Source organism: Gasterosteus aculeatus, chromosome 3, assembly GCF_964276395.1.
Source record: "Gasterosteus aculeatus chromosome 3, fGasAcu3.hap1.1, whole genome shotgun sequence".
NCBI lineage: Eukaryota > Metazoa > Chordata > Actinopteri > Perciformes > Gasterosteidae > Gasterosteus > Gasterosteus aculeatus.
Genome location: NC_135690.1, coordinates 18549291 through 18566790, shown reverse-complemented (window position 1 = coordinate 18566790; position 17500 = coordinate 18549291). Strand labels below are relative to the sequence as shown.

Sequence of the window (17500 nt, the reverse complement as noted above, 5' to 3'; positions counted from 1 at the left end):
AGCCGGCGACGCAGCTGCAGCTCCTCGTCAGGCCGTCGTCGCCCTCCCAGCAGTCGTGGTCGCAGCCGCCGTTGTCCAGCGAGCAGTTGGTGGCGGTTTGGGCTGCGCCGGGACGGGCCGCCGTTCACGTGTTCACACATCGCAGCACGTTTTATTTCATAGTGTGTGATTGTATTACGCAGACGACACATTTAACATGAAATGGTTTAAACAGTGAACTCTGACGAGGTCGAAGGAGTCGCTGCGTTGGTCCTTTGTTAGATTGTTCAGTGTTTACGTTTAACCTGGAATCTAAAGGTTAAAGGTTAAAGGTTAAACCCTGTTAAAGGTGTTTGTTGGTCTTATGGACTCATTGCTGTGAGAGGAACACACATGGTTGGACTCACGCTGGTCGCAGTATTTGCCCTCGTATCCGTGGTTACAGCGGCAGGCGTAGTCCTGGTAGAGATCCACGCAGGCGCCGTGCACACACATGTTGGAGTGACACTGGTTCCCATCTGAAACACAGTCAGCTCGCCGTGAACACATTTCCCACAATGCCCTGCAGCATGGACCGTCCACACGGAGAGACGAGATGAAGCAGGACAGGAGAATGACTGCAGCGTGAAGGCGTTCTGTGATGTTCAGGACGCGGGCGGAGGGACGTTCGGTTCCTCACCGGTGTAAACCGTCCAGAACTCCAGCTGCAAACACACAAAGTCAGCGATGAGAAGATGTGAGTCATCCTCAACCTTCACCCAGGTCTCAGCGAGAGAGAAAGGCTGAGTTTATATTTACTCTGGTTATCAGCCGATCAAACAACAAAGACAACAACAACACGTGTAAACAGAAAACGTCTTACTGTCGCTTCCCTCGTATGGAAAATCTCTCTTGCTTCCTCAAAGTCACATTTCTCCTCCAAACATTCACGCTCCATGGAAGGAGCTTTCAGCTCCTCCAGGAAGGAGTTCGCCCGCCGGGACCGCAGCAGCATGTGAGCCTCCGGAGGGTCGGAGAACACTGGGGGAACCGAGGAGACCAGGCCGTCAGACCACTCTGTCTGGTCCTGATCCTCTATGTGAACCAGTCTCAGGTTAGTCCTGATCCACCGTGGACAGTCCTCCAGCAGAGGTTTCCTAGAAGGACCCTCATGGTAGGAGACTAAAAGCTACTACAACCTTTAGCATATCAGCAGTGATATTAAGCTAATGCAGTACTTTCATTCATCTGGAGATCGATTCTGTTCTTAAAGCTCAGTCTGCGTTCAGAGGAACCCGTAAGCCTTCTGAGGGCCGGCGATCCGTCGGAGGAAACCCACCTGACACACTGAGCACCGCCGCCGACCACAGAGCGGCCATGACGGGCACGAAGAGGAAGAGGCGGGACATGACCTCCAGTCAGACCTGCAGCCAATGAGGCGACACAAAGCACATCAGATCTCCCTCCTCTCGTCCTCTCTCTGCTGACACAAACACTAATCATCATCCTCCGCGTCTTTACAGGCGACTCACCGCGTTGAAGGACGAGTCCACGAGATGAACTGTGGGGACGAGACAGGAAGTCAAAATATCAACATAACTACATCATTTTCAGCTGGAGACACAGAAGCTGCCAGACGCACACACGGCCCCGCTTGAACCTGTGCGACCTCCGACCCCCCCGACCCCAACAAGGGGAGCCGAGACCTCAAACCGCCTCCACGCCGAGATACAAGAAGAAGGAAGGTTTCAGAGAGTCGTACTCACGCAGGGAGAAGCTGATCCGAGTCCAGTCTGGTCCGCTGCGTTAATGACTAACAGACTGTTTACTGAGAGTCCACAGTCTGCAGCCGTCACCACGGGCAACACACAGGCCTCCACCCACCGGCCTCCACCCACCGGCCTCCACACACCGGCCTCCACACACCGGCCTCCACACACAGGCCTCCACCCACCAGCCTCCACCCACCGGCCTCCACACACCGGCCTCCACACACAGGCCTCCACACACAGGCCTCCACCCACCAGCCTCCACCCACCAGCTTCCACCCACTGGCCTCCACACACAGGCCTCCACCCACTGGCCTCCACCCACCGGCCTGCAGACACACGCCTCCACCCATTGGCCTCCACACGCAGGCCTCCACACACAGGCCTCCACCCACAGGCCTCCACACGCAGGCCTCCACACACAGGCCTCCACCCACAAGCCTCCACACGCAGGCCTCCATCCACAGGCCTCCACCCTACTGGCCTCCACACGCAGGCCTCCATCCACCGGCCTCCACCCACAGGCCTCCACCCACCGGCCTCCACATGCAGGCCTCCACACACTGGCCTCCACACGCAGGCCTCCACCCACAGGCCTCCACCCACAAGCCTCCATCCACAGGCCTCCTCTTGCAGGCCTCCACCCACCGGCCTCCACGCACAGGCCTCCACCCACAATCCTCCACATGCAGGCCTCCACCCACATGCCCCCACTCGCAGGCCTCAACACATATGCCTCCACCCACCAGCCTCCACACGCAGGCCTCCACCCACAGGCCTCCACCGACAAGCCTCCTTCCACAGGCCTCCACCCACAGGCCTCCACACGCAGGCCTCCACCCACAGGCCTCCACCGACAAGCCTCCATCCACAGGCCTCCTCTTGCAGGCCTCCACCCACGGGCCTCCACGCACAGGCCTCCACATGCAGGCCTCCACCCACATGCCCCCACTCGCAGGCCTCCACACATATGCCTCCACCCACCAGCCTCCACCCACAATCATACACCCAAAGGCCTCCACCCACAGGTCTCCCCCCATTCCGTCTGCTACTCAGTCGTTATTCACTCATGATTTCACTCATTTCTTTGTGGACTCGAGTTCTACAGTTTGTCCGTCCCCATCTTGTTTTTTGAATCAACCATTGAACAGGAAGTGACCATATGTGCACTGAGGAGGACTTAGAGACGCCACATGGTCTCTAGTGTTTTGTCAATCATTGCGAGGCTCCGCCCTAAAGCGTCCCCTGCTTTATGGTCTGTTTGACTCTAAATGATGATGTTCATTTAGTACGTTATGGTCCATTTTGCTGAGGGACGACTTGAAGCTCGAGATTGAGACCATCGAGAAACTAAAAATCACGTCTCATAGACGTCATTGGGACCAGAGGAGTCGGTTTACTCTGTGTGGCTTTATCAACATTACAACATTCCACATTAATATTAACAAAGATCCAAAGCAGGAAGATGTGTTGAAGTTTAGTTTCTGTTTAGAAAAAACAACAAAAGCTGACAGCTGATATTTAAGATATAAGCACAACACACACAGTATAAAGACTCATCAAATCACCAGATAAAGATATCGAGACAGAAAAGAGATAAAAGACCAAACAAATACTTCCTCGTGAGCACTAAAAGCATTTGCAGACCTGATTTACTTAAATAAGACTTTCTGACGCACCGGGGGGGCCGGGGGCGGGGGGGCCGGGGGCGGGGCAGCTTCCTGTCCACAAACAGGTATGGAGTATGAGTCAGCTTTTATTCCCAAATTGTTCATAATAATAATAACCTAATAAAAGTTGACCTCAGGTCACAGAGATTACTGTTATTCTATTTTTTCTTCATATCCGTTTATCCGGCCTCGGGGGCGTCGCCGGCCTCGGGGGCGTCGCCGGCCTCGGGGGCGTCGCTCATCAAGGTGAACTATTCGTCTCCTTTGTTCACTCGGCTCCGCTTACCTTTGTGTCCTCTTCTGGTTTGGGATTTTTTCAGAATTAAAGCTTGGATTTAGTTTCACGGGCAACTCTGTGTTTTTGGGGCGGATCGAGGGGGGGGGGGGTCCTACCCAGCATGCTCTCTGCTGAGACTGACCTGCTGCTTTTGGGTGGTTGGTTTCCTTTAGATGCTCCGTCGATAATGCCAATACTTTATTAATCCTTTTCAATCTGACAAACAAACATTCAGATCCCGACTCAAAGTGAAAACACAGTTTCTCAATCAAAGGTCACTCATTAATGACACAGACTCCTCCTCAGATAGTGATTCACGTGTAAATATGGATCCAAAACCCAGACGACGTAAAGATGGTTTATGAAGAGAAGCTGCTTGAAAAAAGGATTATTATTATATTCAGATATTAAAGAGTGTCAAACATGTTGGATCTGCACTCATAACGTCTCAGCAGGGTTTTCGTCCTTCCTGCAGACCGAGACCAGCAGGGACTTGGTCTCCATCCGTGAGAACGGACCTTCAACACGAGGAAGTGAGCTTCTTATCGCACATCGATCGGACAAAGACGAAGGCGGAGGAGAAGAACAGGGGGACGGAAAGCAGCCACGTTAATACACGAGTCGCTCATGTCTGTAATGTGTTTGGTCGACATGGAGTATCTAGTGATCCCGCGAGGCCTCTGTGGTCAGATGGAATAAAAGAAGTAGGTTCCTCTTTGTGACGACCGGGAGCTTTCACAGCGTCCGATTACCAGATGATTGTTGACACGATGAAAAGACGACATATTCTGCAAATGGTCCATGTCATCCGCTGTGAGTCCTGAAGGCTTTGTTACTTTGACAAATCTGAAGGGGAGATAAAAAAGTCCATTTTTGTCCAAAATGTGTGAGAACCGACACGATTAAAGCAGCTTTTATTCTTCTAAAAGTAATTTCTTGTATTTAGTTTTTTCCGTGTTTCTGTGTTTTTCAGATTTCTTTTGAACGAAGCTGGTTATGTTGTTCCTCTCGTTCTTACGAGTACGATGATTATTAATAAAGATGTTTATGGCCAATAAACAAAATTAAGCAAAGATTTTAGAAGACCATAAGAGACCAAACAGCATAAACCAACCAGTGGTAATACTTCCTTAGAGACGCCACGCTGGAGGCCACAGCTTTTGTTCAGACGGTTTGGTTTCCTCCGTCAAAAGAAAACTGCCGCGTTGACACGCAGACCTCGACTGGACCGGTCCAATCCATGGACGGTGAAGACGGTCCTGGGGTGTGGACGGGCCGGGGGGGGTCTCTGAAGGGGTGCTGAGGGGGGACGGAGGGTGGAGGACGATGCAGAGATAAGCCCACAGGCGTCTCCTCTTTCCGCAGCTTCTTTTATATCATGTATTTATTGGCCGTTTAAGGAGGTCATCTCTTCTTTATCGGGACAATGAAGACGCTCCGTGTCCTCAGTCTTTGTCTGCGTCCCGGCCGGCCAGAAGAAGACCTGAAAGACGCTTTGTTTGAGGTGAGGTTTATAAATGCATCACAGCCTCCTCCATCCTGCTCATCGCCTCCTTCTCCAGATGATGCTGCACAACTCGCACCGAGCGGTGAGTCCTTTTGTTGTTCTGCCAGGGAAATAATCCAGTTTGAAATCCAGGTTCCACTTTTCTACAAGAAAACAGAAGTGAAAATGAATATAAAAAAAGAAAATAATATTTGCACTAAGATGAAGAATGGTGTGTAAAATACAATGCAAGAGATGCGTTGACATTTAAATATTTAAGTGAATCTTTTAGTCTCAGTTTTGAGTTAATCTACAAATAGATAAATACATTATTTTACAGTTGTGGATCATTTAGAAAAGAAAGTGCAGCATTCAGGGAATTTACACTGAATAATTCCCACCTGCCTGGTGATAGAATCCCATGTGGCACATTTTAAACTTCAAGTGTCTCCAGATGAACTTTGTCCATCACTCATTTACACTCTGGCTCACTTCATGTGTCTCGCTGGGCTTGAAGACCCAGAAAAGCTACATTTCAATGGTTAGATTAAGGAACCATTACTGCAATTTAAAATCAAAGGGGAATCGAAAGTCCTTCAGTCGAGACCTGGACACGTCCCTGAGAACTCCAGGGCAAGCTTCCATGGTCTCGATGGTCATGGAGGTCTGAAGACCCAAACTCTGAAGTCCTCCTGCTTCAAGTCCGTCGTTTTCCTCTCACCGTCTTCCTCTCACCGTCTTCCTCTCACCGTCTTCCTCTCACCGTCTTCCTCTCACCGTCTTCCTCTCACTGTCTTCCTCTCACCGTCTTCCTCTCACCGTCTTCCTCTCACCGTCTTCCTCTCACTGTCTTCCTCTCACCGTCTTCCTCTCACTGTCTTCCTCTCACCGTCTTCCTCTCACCGTCTTCCTCACTGTCTTCCTCTCACCGTCTTCCTCTTGGCTCTCATCATCCTCTTCTTCCTCCAGATGCTGTTGTCTTGGCTGCTGGGACTCGTCGTCCTCTCCTCCCTCTGCTCAGCCATGTTTCCACCCGACATGGGCAGTGGAGAGTTCCCTCAGTCACCTGAGTCCTCTGAGTCCCCTCAGTCCTCTGAGTCCTCTGAGTCCTCTGAGTCCTCTGAGTCCTTAACTAAGCCGCCCGAGCCGTCATCCGAGGTTCCCTGGATCCCCCTTACTCGCAACGGGCCGCTCCCTGGCAACATGAGTGATTTGAACGGATTTTTTGGAGACCCAATGATGACCTTCTGCGACATGCTGTGGAGCTCGCAGGTACCGATGACCCTCGCCGATATTCCCCCTTCCTGCCTCTGTTCGCACTGTAAGAGCATTGTGGGGCCCAAAGGAGACCGAGGAGACCGAGGCCTTCCAGGTAGGCCGACCAGTTTAAAACACCACTTTATGATATTTATCTTGTATGCTAAGCTGTTGATAAAAATATTTACATATATTACATGCTAAATATGAAGACTAACTGTGATGTAAGAATAACAGGAGTCAGTGAAATAAGACACCATGACTGTAATGTGTGATTAGGTTCACCTGGGAGTCCTGGGAGGAGAGGAATGACGGGTTTCCCTGGTCCTCAAGGATTCACCGGCCGTCAAGGGATAAAGGGTGAGTTACAATTCAAGAAGTCTCCTTCACTTCAGGGTTAATACCAGCAAACACAACACAACAATGTACCCAAACAAGCAAATCCTGTTGATGCAATGCTATGATGAACCAATAAATGAGTGACAACATTATAATGACGCAGGATTTGGTATTCAATACTATTCATATAGTTCTATGTCACAGATCACAAATTGGCCTCAGAGGGATTTGCAATACGTGTAGCAAGGGGGCGGAATCTCAGATAGATCAATAGGATGGATAGAAGAGCAATAGATGTTATGTACAGCGCAATCTACCTACCTGAGTCAGTCCCAACTATCTACCTGCCTGAGCCAGCCCCAACTATCTCCCTACCTGAGCCAGCCCCAAATATCTACCTACCTGAGCCAGCCCCAACTATCTACCTACCTGAGCCAGTCCCAACTATCTACCTGCCTGAGCCAGCCCCAACTATCTACCTGCCTGAGCCAGCCCCAACTATCATTCCTAGCCAGCCTTGAATACCTACCTGAACTAGACCAAACTATGTCATTAAAGAGGAAAATCTTAAGTCTACTCTTAAATACTCTCCCCCAAACTAAACCAGGCAACTGATTATACAATGTTTACTCAATAAAACATTGAATCAGTGTGGGAGTCATTTTGTGCTGCTATTCATTTGTAAGTAACATGTCTTTCTTTACCTGTGGTTTCAGGTCAGAAGGGAGACCTGGGGGAAAAAGGGTCAACCGGCACCATCGGTTTCATGGGCATGAAGGGCGAACGGGGTTTCAAAGGTCTGCTAAGATCTGTCTTGTATGTAAAGGATCACTCTATGTGGAAGGCTACTGTGTTTAGAACTCATTTAGAACTATCACATAAACAACTAAATCAGATCTAACATTGCAATAGTTAGAGTTATAATTCACTGGGCTCTAATGATCACTTCTTCTTTTAGAATAGATGAGGGTAATGCTTGAATGCTAGTAGCGTACGAGAATCAGGCTGCGCTCATCCAGCCATGGAAAATAATGCATAATTTGTAGATATTCTATGAACTACAGCCATTAACTAATTTCTACAATCACATGTAGGGGTTCGAGTTAACCATAAATATCTCACTTTCATGGACTACCTCAAATTGCTCCTGTAGCTCTGACAGCTTAGTGTAGTAAATGTTAGATAGTTTTGATGGGCACGTGACACTGTGTACCTGCTGCTATCAGTGTATGAATGGGTAAATGATGACACGTAGTGTTAAAGCACTTTGTGTGATTGAATAACTAGTTTTATCATTTAGATGAAGTATTAATGGCATTTTTAAGAAATAAATGTTGGTTTATTCTATATACTATTTGTAAAGACTGCCACTTATTTCCTCAAATGTAGACATTTACGGCCTCCAGCATGTAAAAATGAATTGGCCTTATTTGTATGATCTTCATCAGTGAATAGTTCATGATAGTTTGCTTATCGTGTGGACCATGTTTGCAAGTTACAAAGGTCAACATATATTGTATATCAAAATGTAATGAAAATATACTTGATGTGTGTCTCCAGGAGACAAAGGGGACTATGGAATGGAAGGCCCACCAGGCTCACCGGGCCCCCAGGGTGAAAGCGGGACATGCCCTGCTTCCTGTGAGAGTCTACCAGGTTCCCCGGGGCAACAAGGAGTGCCTGGACCAGCCGGAGCTCGGGGTCTTCCTGGGGTCCTGGGACCAATGGGACCCAAAGGTATCATGGGCAACAAGGGTGACATGGGTATGCCTGGTGACCCCGGGATGGACGGCCGGAAGGGCGATCCAGGCGAGCAGGGGTTGTGTGAGTGCACGGACGGGGCAAACGGCACGGATGGTAAACAGGGAGAAAAGGGGGTCAAAGGGGACAAAGGAGTGACTGGTGCCCAGGGTGTTCAGGGCCCCATGGGGCTAAAAGGCCAAGAGGGCAGCATGGGTCTCATGGGGATACCTGGGCCCTGCTCCCCGGCCATCCAATCTGCATTCTCTGCTTCCCTCGACGTGTCGTTTCCTGCTCCAAACTGGCCTGTTCCTTTCCCGCGGGTCCTCGTCAACGTGCAGGGGGACTTCAACCCGTTCATGGGCATGTACAAAGCTCCCATCAACGGCACCTACGTCTTCACCTTCAACCTGGCCATCATGGAGAGGCCTCTCAAGGTTGGCCTATTCAAGAACTTCAACTCTATGGTCAAACTAACAGAAGGAAGCCAACAATCCACCACCAGCTACACTGTCGTCCTCCACCTCGCCATGGACGACATGGTGTGGCTGCAGGTGAAGGACTTCACCACCAACGGCATCTACACCGGAGCGGAGAGCAGCAGCACCTTCTCTGGCTATCTGTTGTACCCTGACTCCTGTGAAGTGCCCAAAGGGCGATTCTTCCAGCCCACGCCGACATTCAAACCGAAGGACTTCAACTGGGGTTCTGACAGCACCACCCCCACCCCGACCGCCAAACCATAAAGTTATGGTCCAGTCAGTTACGTTTTAGACGGAGCATCCACGCAATCACCCAATCAAACACACAGGGGCTTTATAACTGCAACTTTTAAAAGAAGGCTATTTGCCTCAAGCTGCCTCAATTACATTTAGGTCAATTATGTCACACAGAACATTGAGGAACTGTTAAATGTTGAATAGTTTTCCATCAGTCGACTGAATCTGGGTCGTTCTGGACGTTATGTTTGCTTGTTGAGTCAAGTAGGAGGTCAAAGGTGATAGTTTGAATCCCAGTGGATCTGCGGATGGTCTGACCTCTAGCGCCACCGTGAGGTTGACTTTGTGTTAAAACAGTTTTTTGTCAAACATCATCTTCAGGTCATCTTTTTGATATCCCTGAACTAAAAAATCTAAATCAATCAATTCAATTGTCTTTGAGTTCTGGAAAACAAATTTTAGGATGTTTAAAGAAGTGAATAAACAATAGAGATTAAGCAGGAAAACTTTTTAAATGTGGAGGTAAATTCACTCTCGTGATTCAACACTGACTGAACTATGAAAATGTTCGTAGGCCTACGGTTGTTTAATGAATGGACTAATCATCATAGAGGTCCAGACCCTCTCTAGCTGTTTTTACAGCAATTTCTATCCTCAGAATAAACATATTTTTCAGCTTGCTGCAGCGTAGTTTTTGAGCCTTTATGATAAAAACTTTTCAAATGTTGATGCGTGAAGTTTGATGCTTGAGTTATTTGATAAACGTTAACCAAATCAGATGCCTCAACATTTTGCTTTAGTGGGTTTATTTCAGACAAAAGTGACCGGGTTGAGTTTGACAAACCGCTCATCGGGTTCAGAGAACACATGTCCACTTGTTTCTTGTGTTCAGGGAAAGAAGATCAGAAAATGTAAAAGAATTCAGCTTCTTCACATTGTGGATTGTTGGCGTCGGATAATAAATCCTTTATTTTGCTTTTGCTAGAAACTGCTGTTGAGTCCAAAGAGTCAAAGGAAACCGTTGGAGCTGAATCGTACTTTGAGAGGTTTGTGTTTGGATCAGTGCTGCCAGATTGGAATACTTTAGATTTTTTTGCGCTGGCAGATGAACAGTTGGTGAATGTTTAAACATTTTGTGAAAACAATATAACCAAACTAGATGTCATTTAATAAATGAAGAAACACTGAATTCATTAAACTTCATTGTTATTATTGACTCATTTCATTTGAGACATTGACATTCCAACATCTTTTATTGTTATTACTTTAATCAATACAAGAACCCTGGATTTACTCAACATGATTCATGTAAATCTTGTAGGTGAATCATGTGATTTCTGGGCCGTCATTGAATGATGGACGGAGAATAAGCTTCATATTCACGTCGTCTCGGTTTTTGTCTAAAATTAGAAGTTTCTGCTGACGTTTTCGGTCCGACTGAAATGTCTCTCATCCGAACTGAAGAACAACGCTGCCGCTGAATTTGTCTTCTAACTACATTTGTAAAGAGGGAGATTAGAAATGTTACTGATATCAACATGAAACAAATGATTAGTCATATTAAGTTGAGAGGGGCATTTATTGTGTTGATTTTTAAATATGTAGATGAGCCGTTATCCAATGGTCATTTTTGTGTGAATTTAGGAGAAATCTGCAGACAAAGTAATAAAATAAATGGTCCTTCTTTTTCTTCCCAGTGCACGAAGAAAGAGCAGCTAAAGCCTGAAGGAATCATCTTTTATTGGCTCACAGTTCAAACGTCACCGTGTCCAATCACATCCTCAGCAATTTAAACTTTTACAGTGTCGTAAATTCTGCAAACAACAACAAATCCTAAGCCTTCAGTTTTAAAGTGAGCGACACAAGCGAAGCGTCTTCTCAGTCAAAGTTAACTAATTAATTACTACCACAAAACACAGATATTCAAACTAAAACAGCTTCTTCACCTTCTTCATCCTCACTCCACCTTTTCTCAGCTTGCAGAAAAGAGCGTCATTCATACTACGGATCTGAAAATACCTAAATGTACTAAGTACCATCCTTTAATCAAGCGCTGACTTCTTTCTAGCACAAAGGCGTCAGGGCAGCCGCAGCTCTTCTTCATTTCTCTTTGGGCGCGATGTCGTCGCCGCCCGAAACGTTTCCCTCCTCGTCCTCGTCCTCGTTCATCCCCTTCAGGTAGGAGCGCTTGAACTCCTGGAACTCCATCTCCTCCTCCAGCTCGCTGCGGAGGAGAGCAGAGTGAGCGAAGAGCAACAAGCAGGAACACGGCAGGCGTTTCTTTACCTCTCCTTCACTGTCGGCAGCAGCAAAGGAAGAAAAGGCAGGAGGAACACGGAGGGTTCGTCAGACACACGTATGTCCATGTAGTTGTTTCAGAGGTAAAGGTTTTAACAGTAAAATGGATGATCGATGAAAAGAAGTTTAGTTTGCTCACCTGCATCAGGTTTAGGGTGCATCAGTTTGAAGGGAATCTCCACACCGACTTCACTGCATCACAAACCAAAACAAAGGTCCTTACAAATAACACACTGCATATGAGGTAAGAACTACGCCATTTTCTCACTTTCTACTATTCTACTTACTAATATTGATTGACGGGAACTCACCTTGATCCTATCATCCTGTGAACACGACAGAGGAAAAGATCCAAAATAGTGAATTTCACATCCGTCAGTTACAGAATAACGTGACGTTCGTGAGGATTCTTTGTGCCACCAAATGAACGAAAGTCCAATATTCTCTCTCCTTGCTCCTTTTTGGTCTCCACCTCCATTTGTAGCTACTCTGCTCTGGCGTAAAAACAGTTTTAAAAAGGCCTAAAACCTTCAGGAATAAACAGATACATGATCTGGAGGTCTTTAAACACAAATCCACAAAGGTGCTACTGACCCTGCAACAATGAGCTTCACCATGATTCTGTATGAAACCATGATCCCCATCACCTCCTTCAGCACACCGTCCTTGACGCTAAAAAGATAAAGAAGAAAAGCGCTAATAGTCTGATCGGCTGAGGAGCAGAGCAGATATTTCAAGAAATACATTTGCCAGTAAATCAACGTAATCCTGAAAGAGGATGTGAAAGAAAAAAAGGATTTCCTCTAGATCCAGCGGATCTCCTGGATCCAGGTGATCCAGCAAACACTGCGTGGCTCACATGCTGGATGAAGCCAGGTTTGTGTCTTCGTGCTTCAGCTTTCCGTCCACGGCGATGCCTCTCCTCTCCCGGTTGTTGGCCAGCAGAGGCAGCAAAGTGTAGACCTTCTGGAGAGTCGCTCCTGGAGACACCGAATCCCTGGGACACAGAAACAGGAATATGACTTTACTAACAAAGACATTTGTGATGTCTCTTTGAGGTTTCGGCAAAGAAAAGCTGTGAGGAAGGTTAGGTTAATAAAGTTAAACCGATGTAATAAAAACATTTAATGAGGAGCAACTTTAATCCACTTTTACATTTAATTTGACTTATTTGACAATCAATCAAAACAAAGACACTTTCCTTGTTTTCCAATGAAATCATTTTTACAAACCTTTAAGACTGATCAAACTTTGAGCTGAAAAGTTTTCAAATGTCAGATATCTTCTTTTATACAACTTAAAGACCACGTGATCCATCTTCTGTTAAAGTTCACCAAAGTCTGAAGGTATCGAGTCTGGGTTAGGGGTTAGGGTTATGAAATCAGATTCAGGCTCCTTTGAGTTTCAGCACTAGAGTTAAAATCCAGGTTTTAGTTCAGGTACCAGCACCTGGTCCAGCAGCTTCAGCAGGTTAACAACCACGATGCAGATGTGAATCATCAGCCAGCATCGTATAGTACAGGAGTTTCTAGAAGGCTGTAGCTGATATCTGTACACATGGCATCCATTGTAGTCTGTCCATCCCTGGAGAGGGGTCCTCCTCTGACGTTCTCACTAAGGTTTCTTCCCTTTTTTCAGTTTTTGGGGAGTTGTTCCTGTGCTGATGTGAGAGTTTCAGGACAGAGGATGTCGTACGTGAACAGACTGTAAAACCCTCTGAGGGTAATTTGTAATTTAAGATTTTGGGCTCTACAAAATAGAATGAATTGAATTGATTTCAACAGTTTAGTGTCCCTTTCTTTATTCGATTCGAAGCTCAGTTCTTTTTGTGGGGGTCTAAACATCACACTGGTCTACACCGACTAGAGGATGAAAACCCTCCTCGTCTTTTGGGGAAACGTAGCTCGTAGCTTACCCGGGTTCCTCGATGGCCACAGATTTGACGTAGCAGTCGTTGGAGTACAACACCACCGTGGAGACCTGATCCACTGAGGAGGACAAGAACAGACTTACTTTCGCACGTGTTCATGCAACAAGACCTTCAGAGATGAAATACAGCCTGAATACATTGAAGCAACGAGTCTCCTCTAAGCTGGAATAGAAGCAGCCGTGTTTACCAGAGACGATGACGTTCTTGATGGTTTTGCTGGAATGGTTGGTCACGATGACGTGCACTTTGACGCAATCACCGTGGTAGTAGATCTGGAAACAAGACATCAGGTCCAAGAGCCCAAACAACACGTCATCCTTTCATCCTCAGACAGAATTTATCACTGGATGTAAAGGGTAACATCTCACACGACAGTAATGTCTGTGAATCACAGCAACTTCTACCAAAGCACCCGGTTTGATTGTGTCCTTTCATCTGCAGGTGTTACAAGGGATCACCTGAGATCCCCTGAGATCACCCGAGATCACCTGCGACTACAGCGGACAGCGCTCACCTTCCTATCCGAGCTATCTCACTGTAAGGAGGAAACAACGTGCTGCTGATTTGAAGAATCGTAGGAACAGTTCAGAAGGTCTCCAGTTCTCGATGAGGACGACGACTCTACGGTGTGAAAAGGCGTCTGAACAGATCAGAACTCGCTGGTTGAAAAACAGACTTCCCGGATCCGTGAACTCTTGTTCCATTCGGCTGCTTTCAGGGCCGTTCAGCCGGATCGCTCACAGCGAGAGAGGAAACTGGAACTACGAGATTCCACCGTGGTGTTTCTGCGTGATGGAGCGACTCCTTTTCCCTTTTATTATTCACTAATTGCCACACGGAGGTGTAACTACGCGACTCACTGGTGGGGATCTCGGCCATGTGCACCATGTTGGCAGCGAATAGAAGTGGATTCTTCTGCGATTACGTTGTCCAGGTGATGATAGCTGGTAAACGTAACCTCCACCGTTCACTCTTAGTATTTGACTATTAACCCTGATTCCAGGGCGGAGCCTCAGTATCATTATTACTAATGTTGTTATCAATAATTGTATTAATGTCAACATTTTAGTTTTCATACACGCTCCTGACGTGCACAGGTTCCATGAAGACCATCACCTGAAGAACTGAAGGCCAAACATGCAGATGTTACGAGCTGCAGGTAATCAAAGATAAACACCTCTTTGTCCAGACTGGCCTTGACGTGCAGCGGTTTGTCCGACATGACAAAGTCCCGCGTGGTCTCCACGGACGGAGCCGCGCCCTCCGTCTCCGGCGCGTACTGCACCTTCCTGATGGTCAGCTTCACGGAGCTCCTGTTGGACCAGGAGACACATGGGTCAATAGGAAGCAGAGTCGATACTATTTTAGTGTTTGGAACGTTAGAGACAAAAGCAATCCGATGGATGAGGACGCAGTGGGGGGGGTGAAGAAGAACAACGTTGACATTAAAACAGAATGTTGGGAACAAACTCAGGATCTGTTGAACAAATAACTTAAGAAACATTTCGGACAGCTGGGAATAATGTCAAGAAATAACTAATAAAGGTGAAATGTTGAGAATAAAGTTAAAATGTTGAGTATTGACTAACCCTAACCCTAACCCCTAACCCCTAACCCCAAATGAAAATGTCGATACTAAAGTTGTTAAGATGAAACTTGAAGAGATCTTAAGGATTACAGTTGGAAGTGATTTGGAGCGTCGGTTTAAGGGCATGAAGTCGTACTTTCCACGTTCTCCGCGACGCTGAGGCGACTCACCGTTTGCGGATCTTGGCGTCTTGGCTCTCGGCGCTGAACGCGTGGATCTCGAACTCCACGGCACATTGCTGCAGAAGAAGAGAGAGCCGTCAGCGTCCAGAGGCGGGTCGCGCCGGTTCGATCCCCCGTCGGGTCTTACCTTGCCGCCGTCTTGGGCCGACGGCTGGAGAGCCACTGAGCAAGGCAGGTTGTCGGGAAACTGAGGGGACGAGAAGACGCAGTCCGTCACACTTCACCGCCACGAGATCGACACTTAAACGAGCGATTAAATAACAGCTGAGTTCATCAGTTATTCATCATCAACTGATCGGTGTTTGGACAATTGTGCAGCTGTTTTATTTGTAGAAACTATTTTATAGATGGTTTTAAATTGTGAAAATGTTTCTTAGTGGAAATGTTACGGTTCACTTTTAGACTTTCTGTGTCTCTTCGTGGTTCTTTAGAACTCTTCATAGTCATCTAGAGCTCTTTGTGTCTTCATGATGCTTTTGAGTCTCTTCCTGGTTGATGGTCTTTTTCAAACACACTGATATCTGGTCTTCATTCTGTCGGTGAGGTTTCAGGGCGATGAAGACGATGATGAAGGTCAGTTTCACTAGTTCATGTGAAGTTCTCTGTGCTGTGAGACGTCACCTCGAAGAAGAACGGGTAGGCGTCTTGTCCCAGCTTTCGCAGCAGCTTGGCCTGCGTCCTGGTGTGGGTCCCCTTCTCGCGGTCCTGCAGGGCCGGGTACACCTGGCGGGTGGACAGGTACAGCTCGCGGCGGAAGGCGATGCCCATCACGTCCATGTCGTCTCTGCCGTAGCGAAAGGTGCAGGACAGGGTGACGAAGACTGGAGGACAGAGGACGGACTGAGCTGATCACACGGGTGTGGGAACACACACAACTCACTTAATATTCTGCACTATTTTTATACAGCAAATGGCTACATTGTCCTTAAGTGTCTGTTTTGATGAGAAGAAAGAGCAGAAAGACAAATAGGAAGCAGGACGAATAAAAAGTGCTGATTGACCAAATGACGAAGAAGACACAGAAATGTGTTTGAATCCACATAAAGGAAATTAAGACATTTCCAAAGGAGAGATGTTTCTAAGATGAACAAATGAAATAATGAGTCTTGAACTCAACACCCTGATCCCATGCTGAGCGGTGCGTTCAGGGACCGACCTTTCCTCCCCTGCAGAGCCTCGGGATCGATCAGGATGACGCCATCTAGTGGTGGAAGAGGGTCAAAGGTCATTTCAGCCTTCAGCGGGAAGACCGTCTTTTACTTGATATGGTTTGTGTGTGAGGAAACTCACCCACTGGATCCACGGAGTCCACTCGGTCCACAAAGTCCCGTCTCCCCATGTAAACTGCAACCTTCAACCGTGGTTCATTTTAAAGAGATTGTTAATGTTGGATAATGAAAAATCAGAGGTACGTAAACAAGAATCATTTTGTAAAGCGTTTCAGAGCATCAACGTTTGAGCAGCAGCGACTTTGTGTCGACCTCCTGCGGTCAGCTGACCCGTTTACGTGATTAAATCCAGTGAAAGGAGCGAGGAGCTTCAGGTGTATAAAGTCCTTCATCGCGTTTATTAACGACGCTGGTTTCATCTCTCAGTTTAATCCAAAAACTGTTCTCCACCAAAAGGTTGTGTCTGTTTTATTTGGTAATACTTTCATATAATTGAGTATTTGCTGTTCTATCTGGTACTTTGATGATCATGTGACCTGTCACCTGATATAACCTCTATAACCGTGTAATAAGAGATGATTCACTCACCGACTTGTCTTTGCAAATCTTCTTGAAAACGACATTTTTGGGGTTCATGTTGGTTCAGAAGTCGGCGACGACTGAGAGAAAGAAATAGACACAGAGTGATGTCATGACCAGGACCAGGACCAGGACGAGACTGGGACTAGTCCCCATAGAGGACCAGGACGAGACTGGGACTAGTCCCCATAGAGGACCAGGACGACACTGAGACTAGTCCCCATAGAGGACCAGGACGAGACTGAGACTAGTCCCCATAGAGGACCAGGACTACACTGAGACTAGTCCCCATAGAGGACCAGGACTACACTGAGACTAGTCCCCATAGAGGACCAGGACTACACTGAGACTAGTCCCCATAGAGGACCAGGACTACACTGAGACTAGTCCCCATAGAGGACCTGGACGAGACTGAGACTAGTCCCCATAGAGGACCAGGACTACACTGAGACTAGTCCCCATAGAGGACCAGGACTACACTGAGACTAGTCCCCATAGAGGACCAGGACTACACTGAGAACCAATAGAGTTTCTGTTGT

The 17500-nt window shown here is 47.2% G+C and overlaps 3 protein-coding genes across 4 annotated transcripts in view; 1 reads left to right on the top strand and 2 right to left on the bottom strand.

Moving 5' to 3' along the window:
- Positions 1–1996, bottom strand: part of proca (protein C (inactivator of coagulation factors Va and VIIIa), a) — a 3211-nt gene extending 1215 nt beyond the window's left edge. Inside the window, exons 1-7 of the mRNA XM_040172436.2 lie at positions 1725–1996; positions 1491–1519; positions 1298–1382; positions 842–999; positions 659–683; positions 387–497; positions 1–102 (exon numbers count right to left, since the gene is read on the bottom strand). The exon at positions 1–102 is cut by the window's left edge and continues 39 nt beyond it. Of these exons, the coding sequence (XP_040028370.2) occupies positions 1–102; positions 387–497; positions 659–683; positions 842–999; positions 1298–1367 (466 nt within the window). The 5' untranslated portion in view covers positions 1368–1382; positions 1491–1519; positions 1725–1996. The remainder of the gene's footprint in view (positions 103–386; positions 498–658; positions 684–841; positions 1000–1297; positions 1383–1490; positions 1520–1724) is intronic.
- A 3222-nt stretch (positions 1997–5218) lies between these two features.
- LOC120816658 (uncharacterized) lies at positions 5219–10404 on the top strand. Its single transcript, XM_040172439.2, has 5 exons — positions 5219–5263; positions 6130–6532; positions 6697–6777; positions 7473–7553; positions 8317–10404. Exons 1-5 carry the CDS (start codon positions 5237–5239, stop codon positions 9240–9242), a joined length of 1518 nt encoding a protein of 505 aa, XP_040028373.2. The 5' UTR covers positions 5219–5236; the 3' UTR covers positions 9243–10404.
- A 533-nt stretch (positions 10405–10937) lies between these two features.
- Positions 10938–17500, bottom strand: part of saga (S-antigen; retina and pineal gland (arrestin) a) — a 7182-nt gene continuing 619 nt past the window's right edge. Inside the window, exons 2-16 of one of the 2 annotated variants that reach the window (XM_040172449.2) lie at positions 16971–17041; positions 16504–16564; positions 16370–16414; positions 15835–16034; positions 15341–15400; positions 15202–15269; positions 14621–14756; positions 13631–13715; positions 13429–13501; positions 12373–12510; positions 12108–12185; positions 11825–11839; positions 11653–11705; positions 11502–11511; positions 10938–11439 (exon numbers count right to left, since the gene is read on the bottom strand). In XM_040172449.2, the coding sequence (XP_040028383.1) occupies positions 11316–11439; positions 11502–11511; positions 11653–11705; positions 11825–11839; positions 12108–12185; positions 12373–12510; positions 13429–13501; positions 13631–13715; positions 14621–14756; positions 15202–15269; positions 15341–15400; positions 15835–16034; positions 16370–16414; positions 16504–16564; positions 16971–17018 (1194 nt within the window). In that variant the 5' untranslated portion in view covers positions 17019–17041 and the 3' untranslated portion in view covers positions 10938–11315. The remainder of the gene's footprint in view (positions 11440–11501; positions 11512–11652; positions 11706–11824; positions 11840–12107; positions 12186–12372; positions 12511–13428; positions 13502–13630; positions 13716–14620; positions 14757–15201; positions 15270–15340; positions 15401–15834; positions 16035–16369; positions 16415–16503; positions 16565–16970; positions 17042–17500) is intronic. The other variant, XM_078099984.1, reaches the window with a different exon arrangement.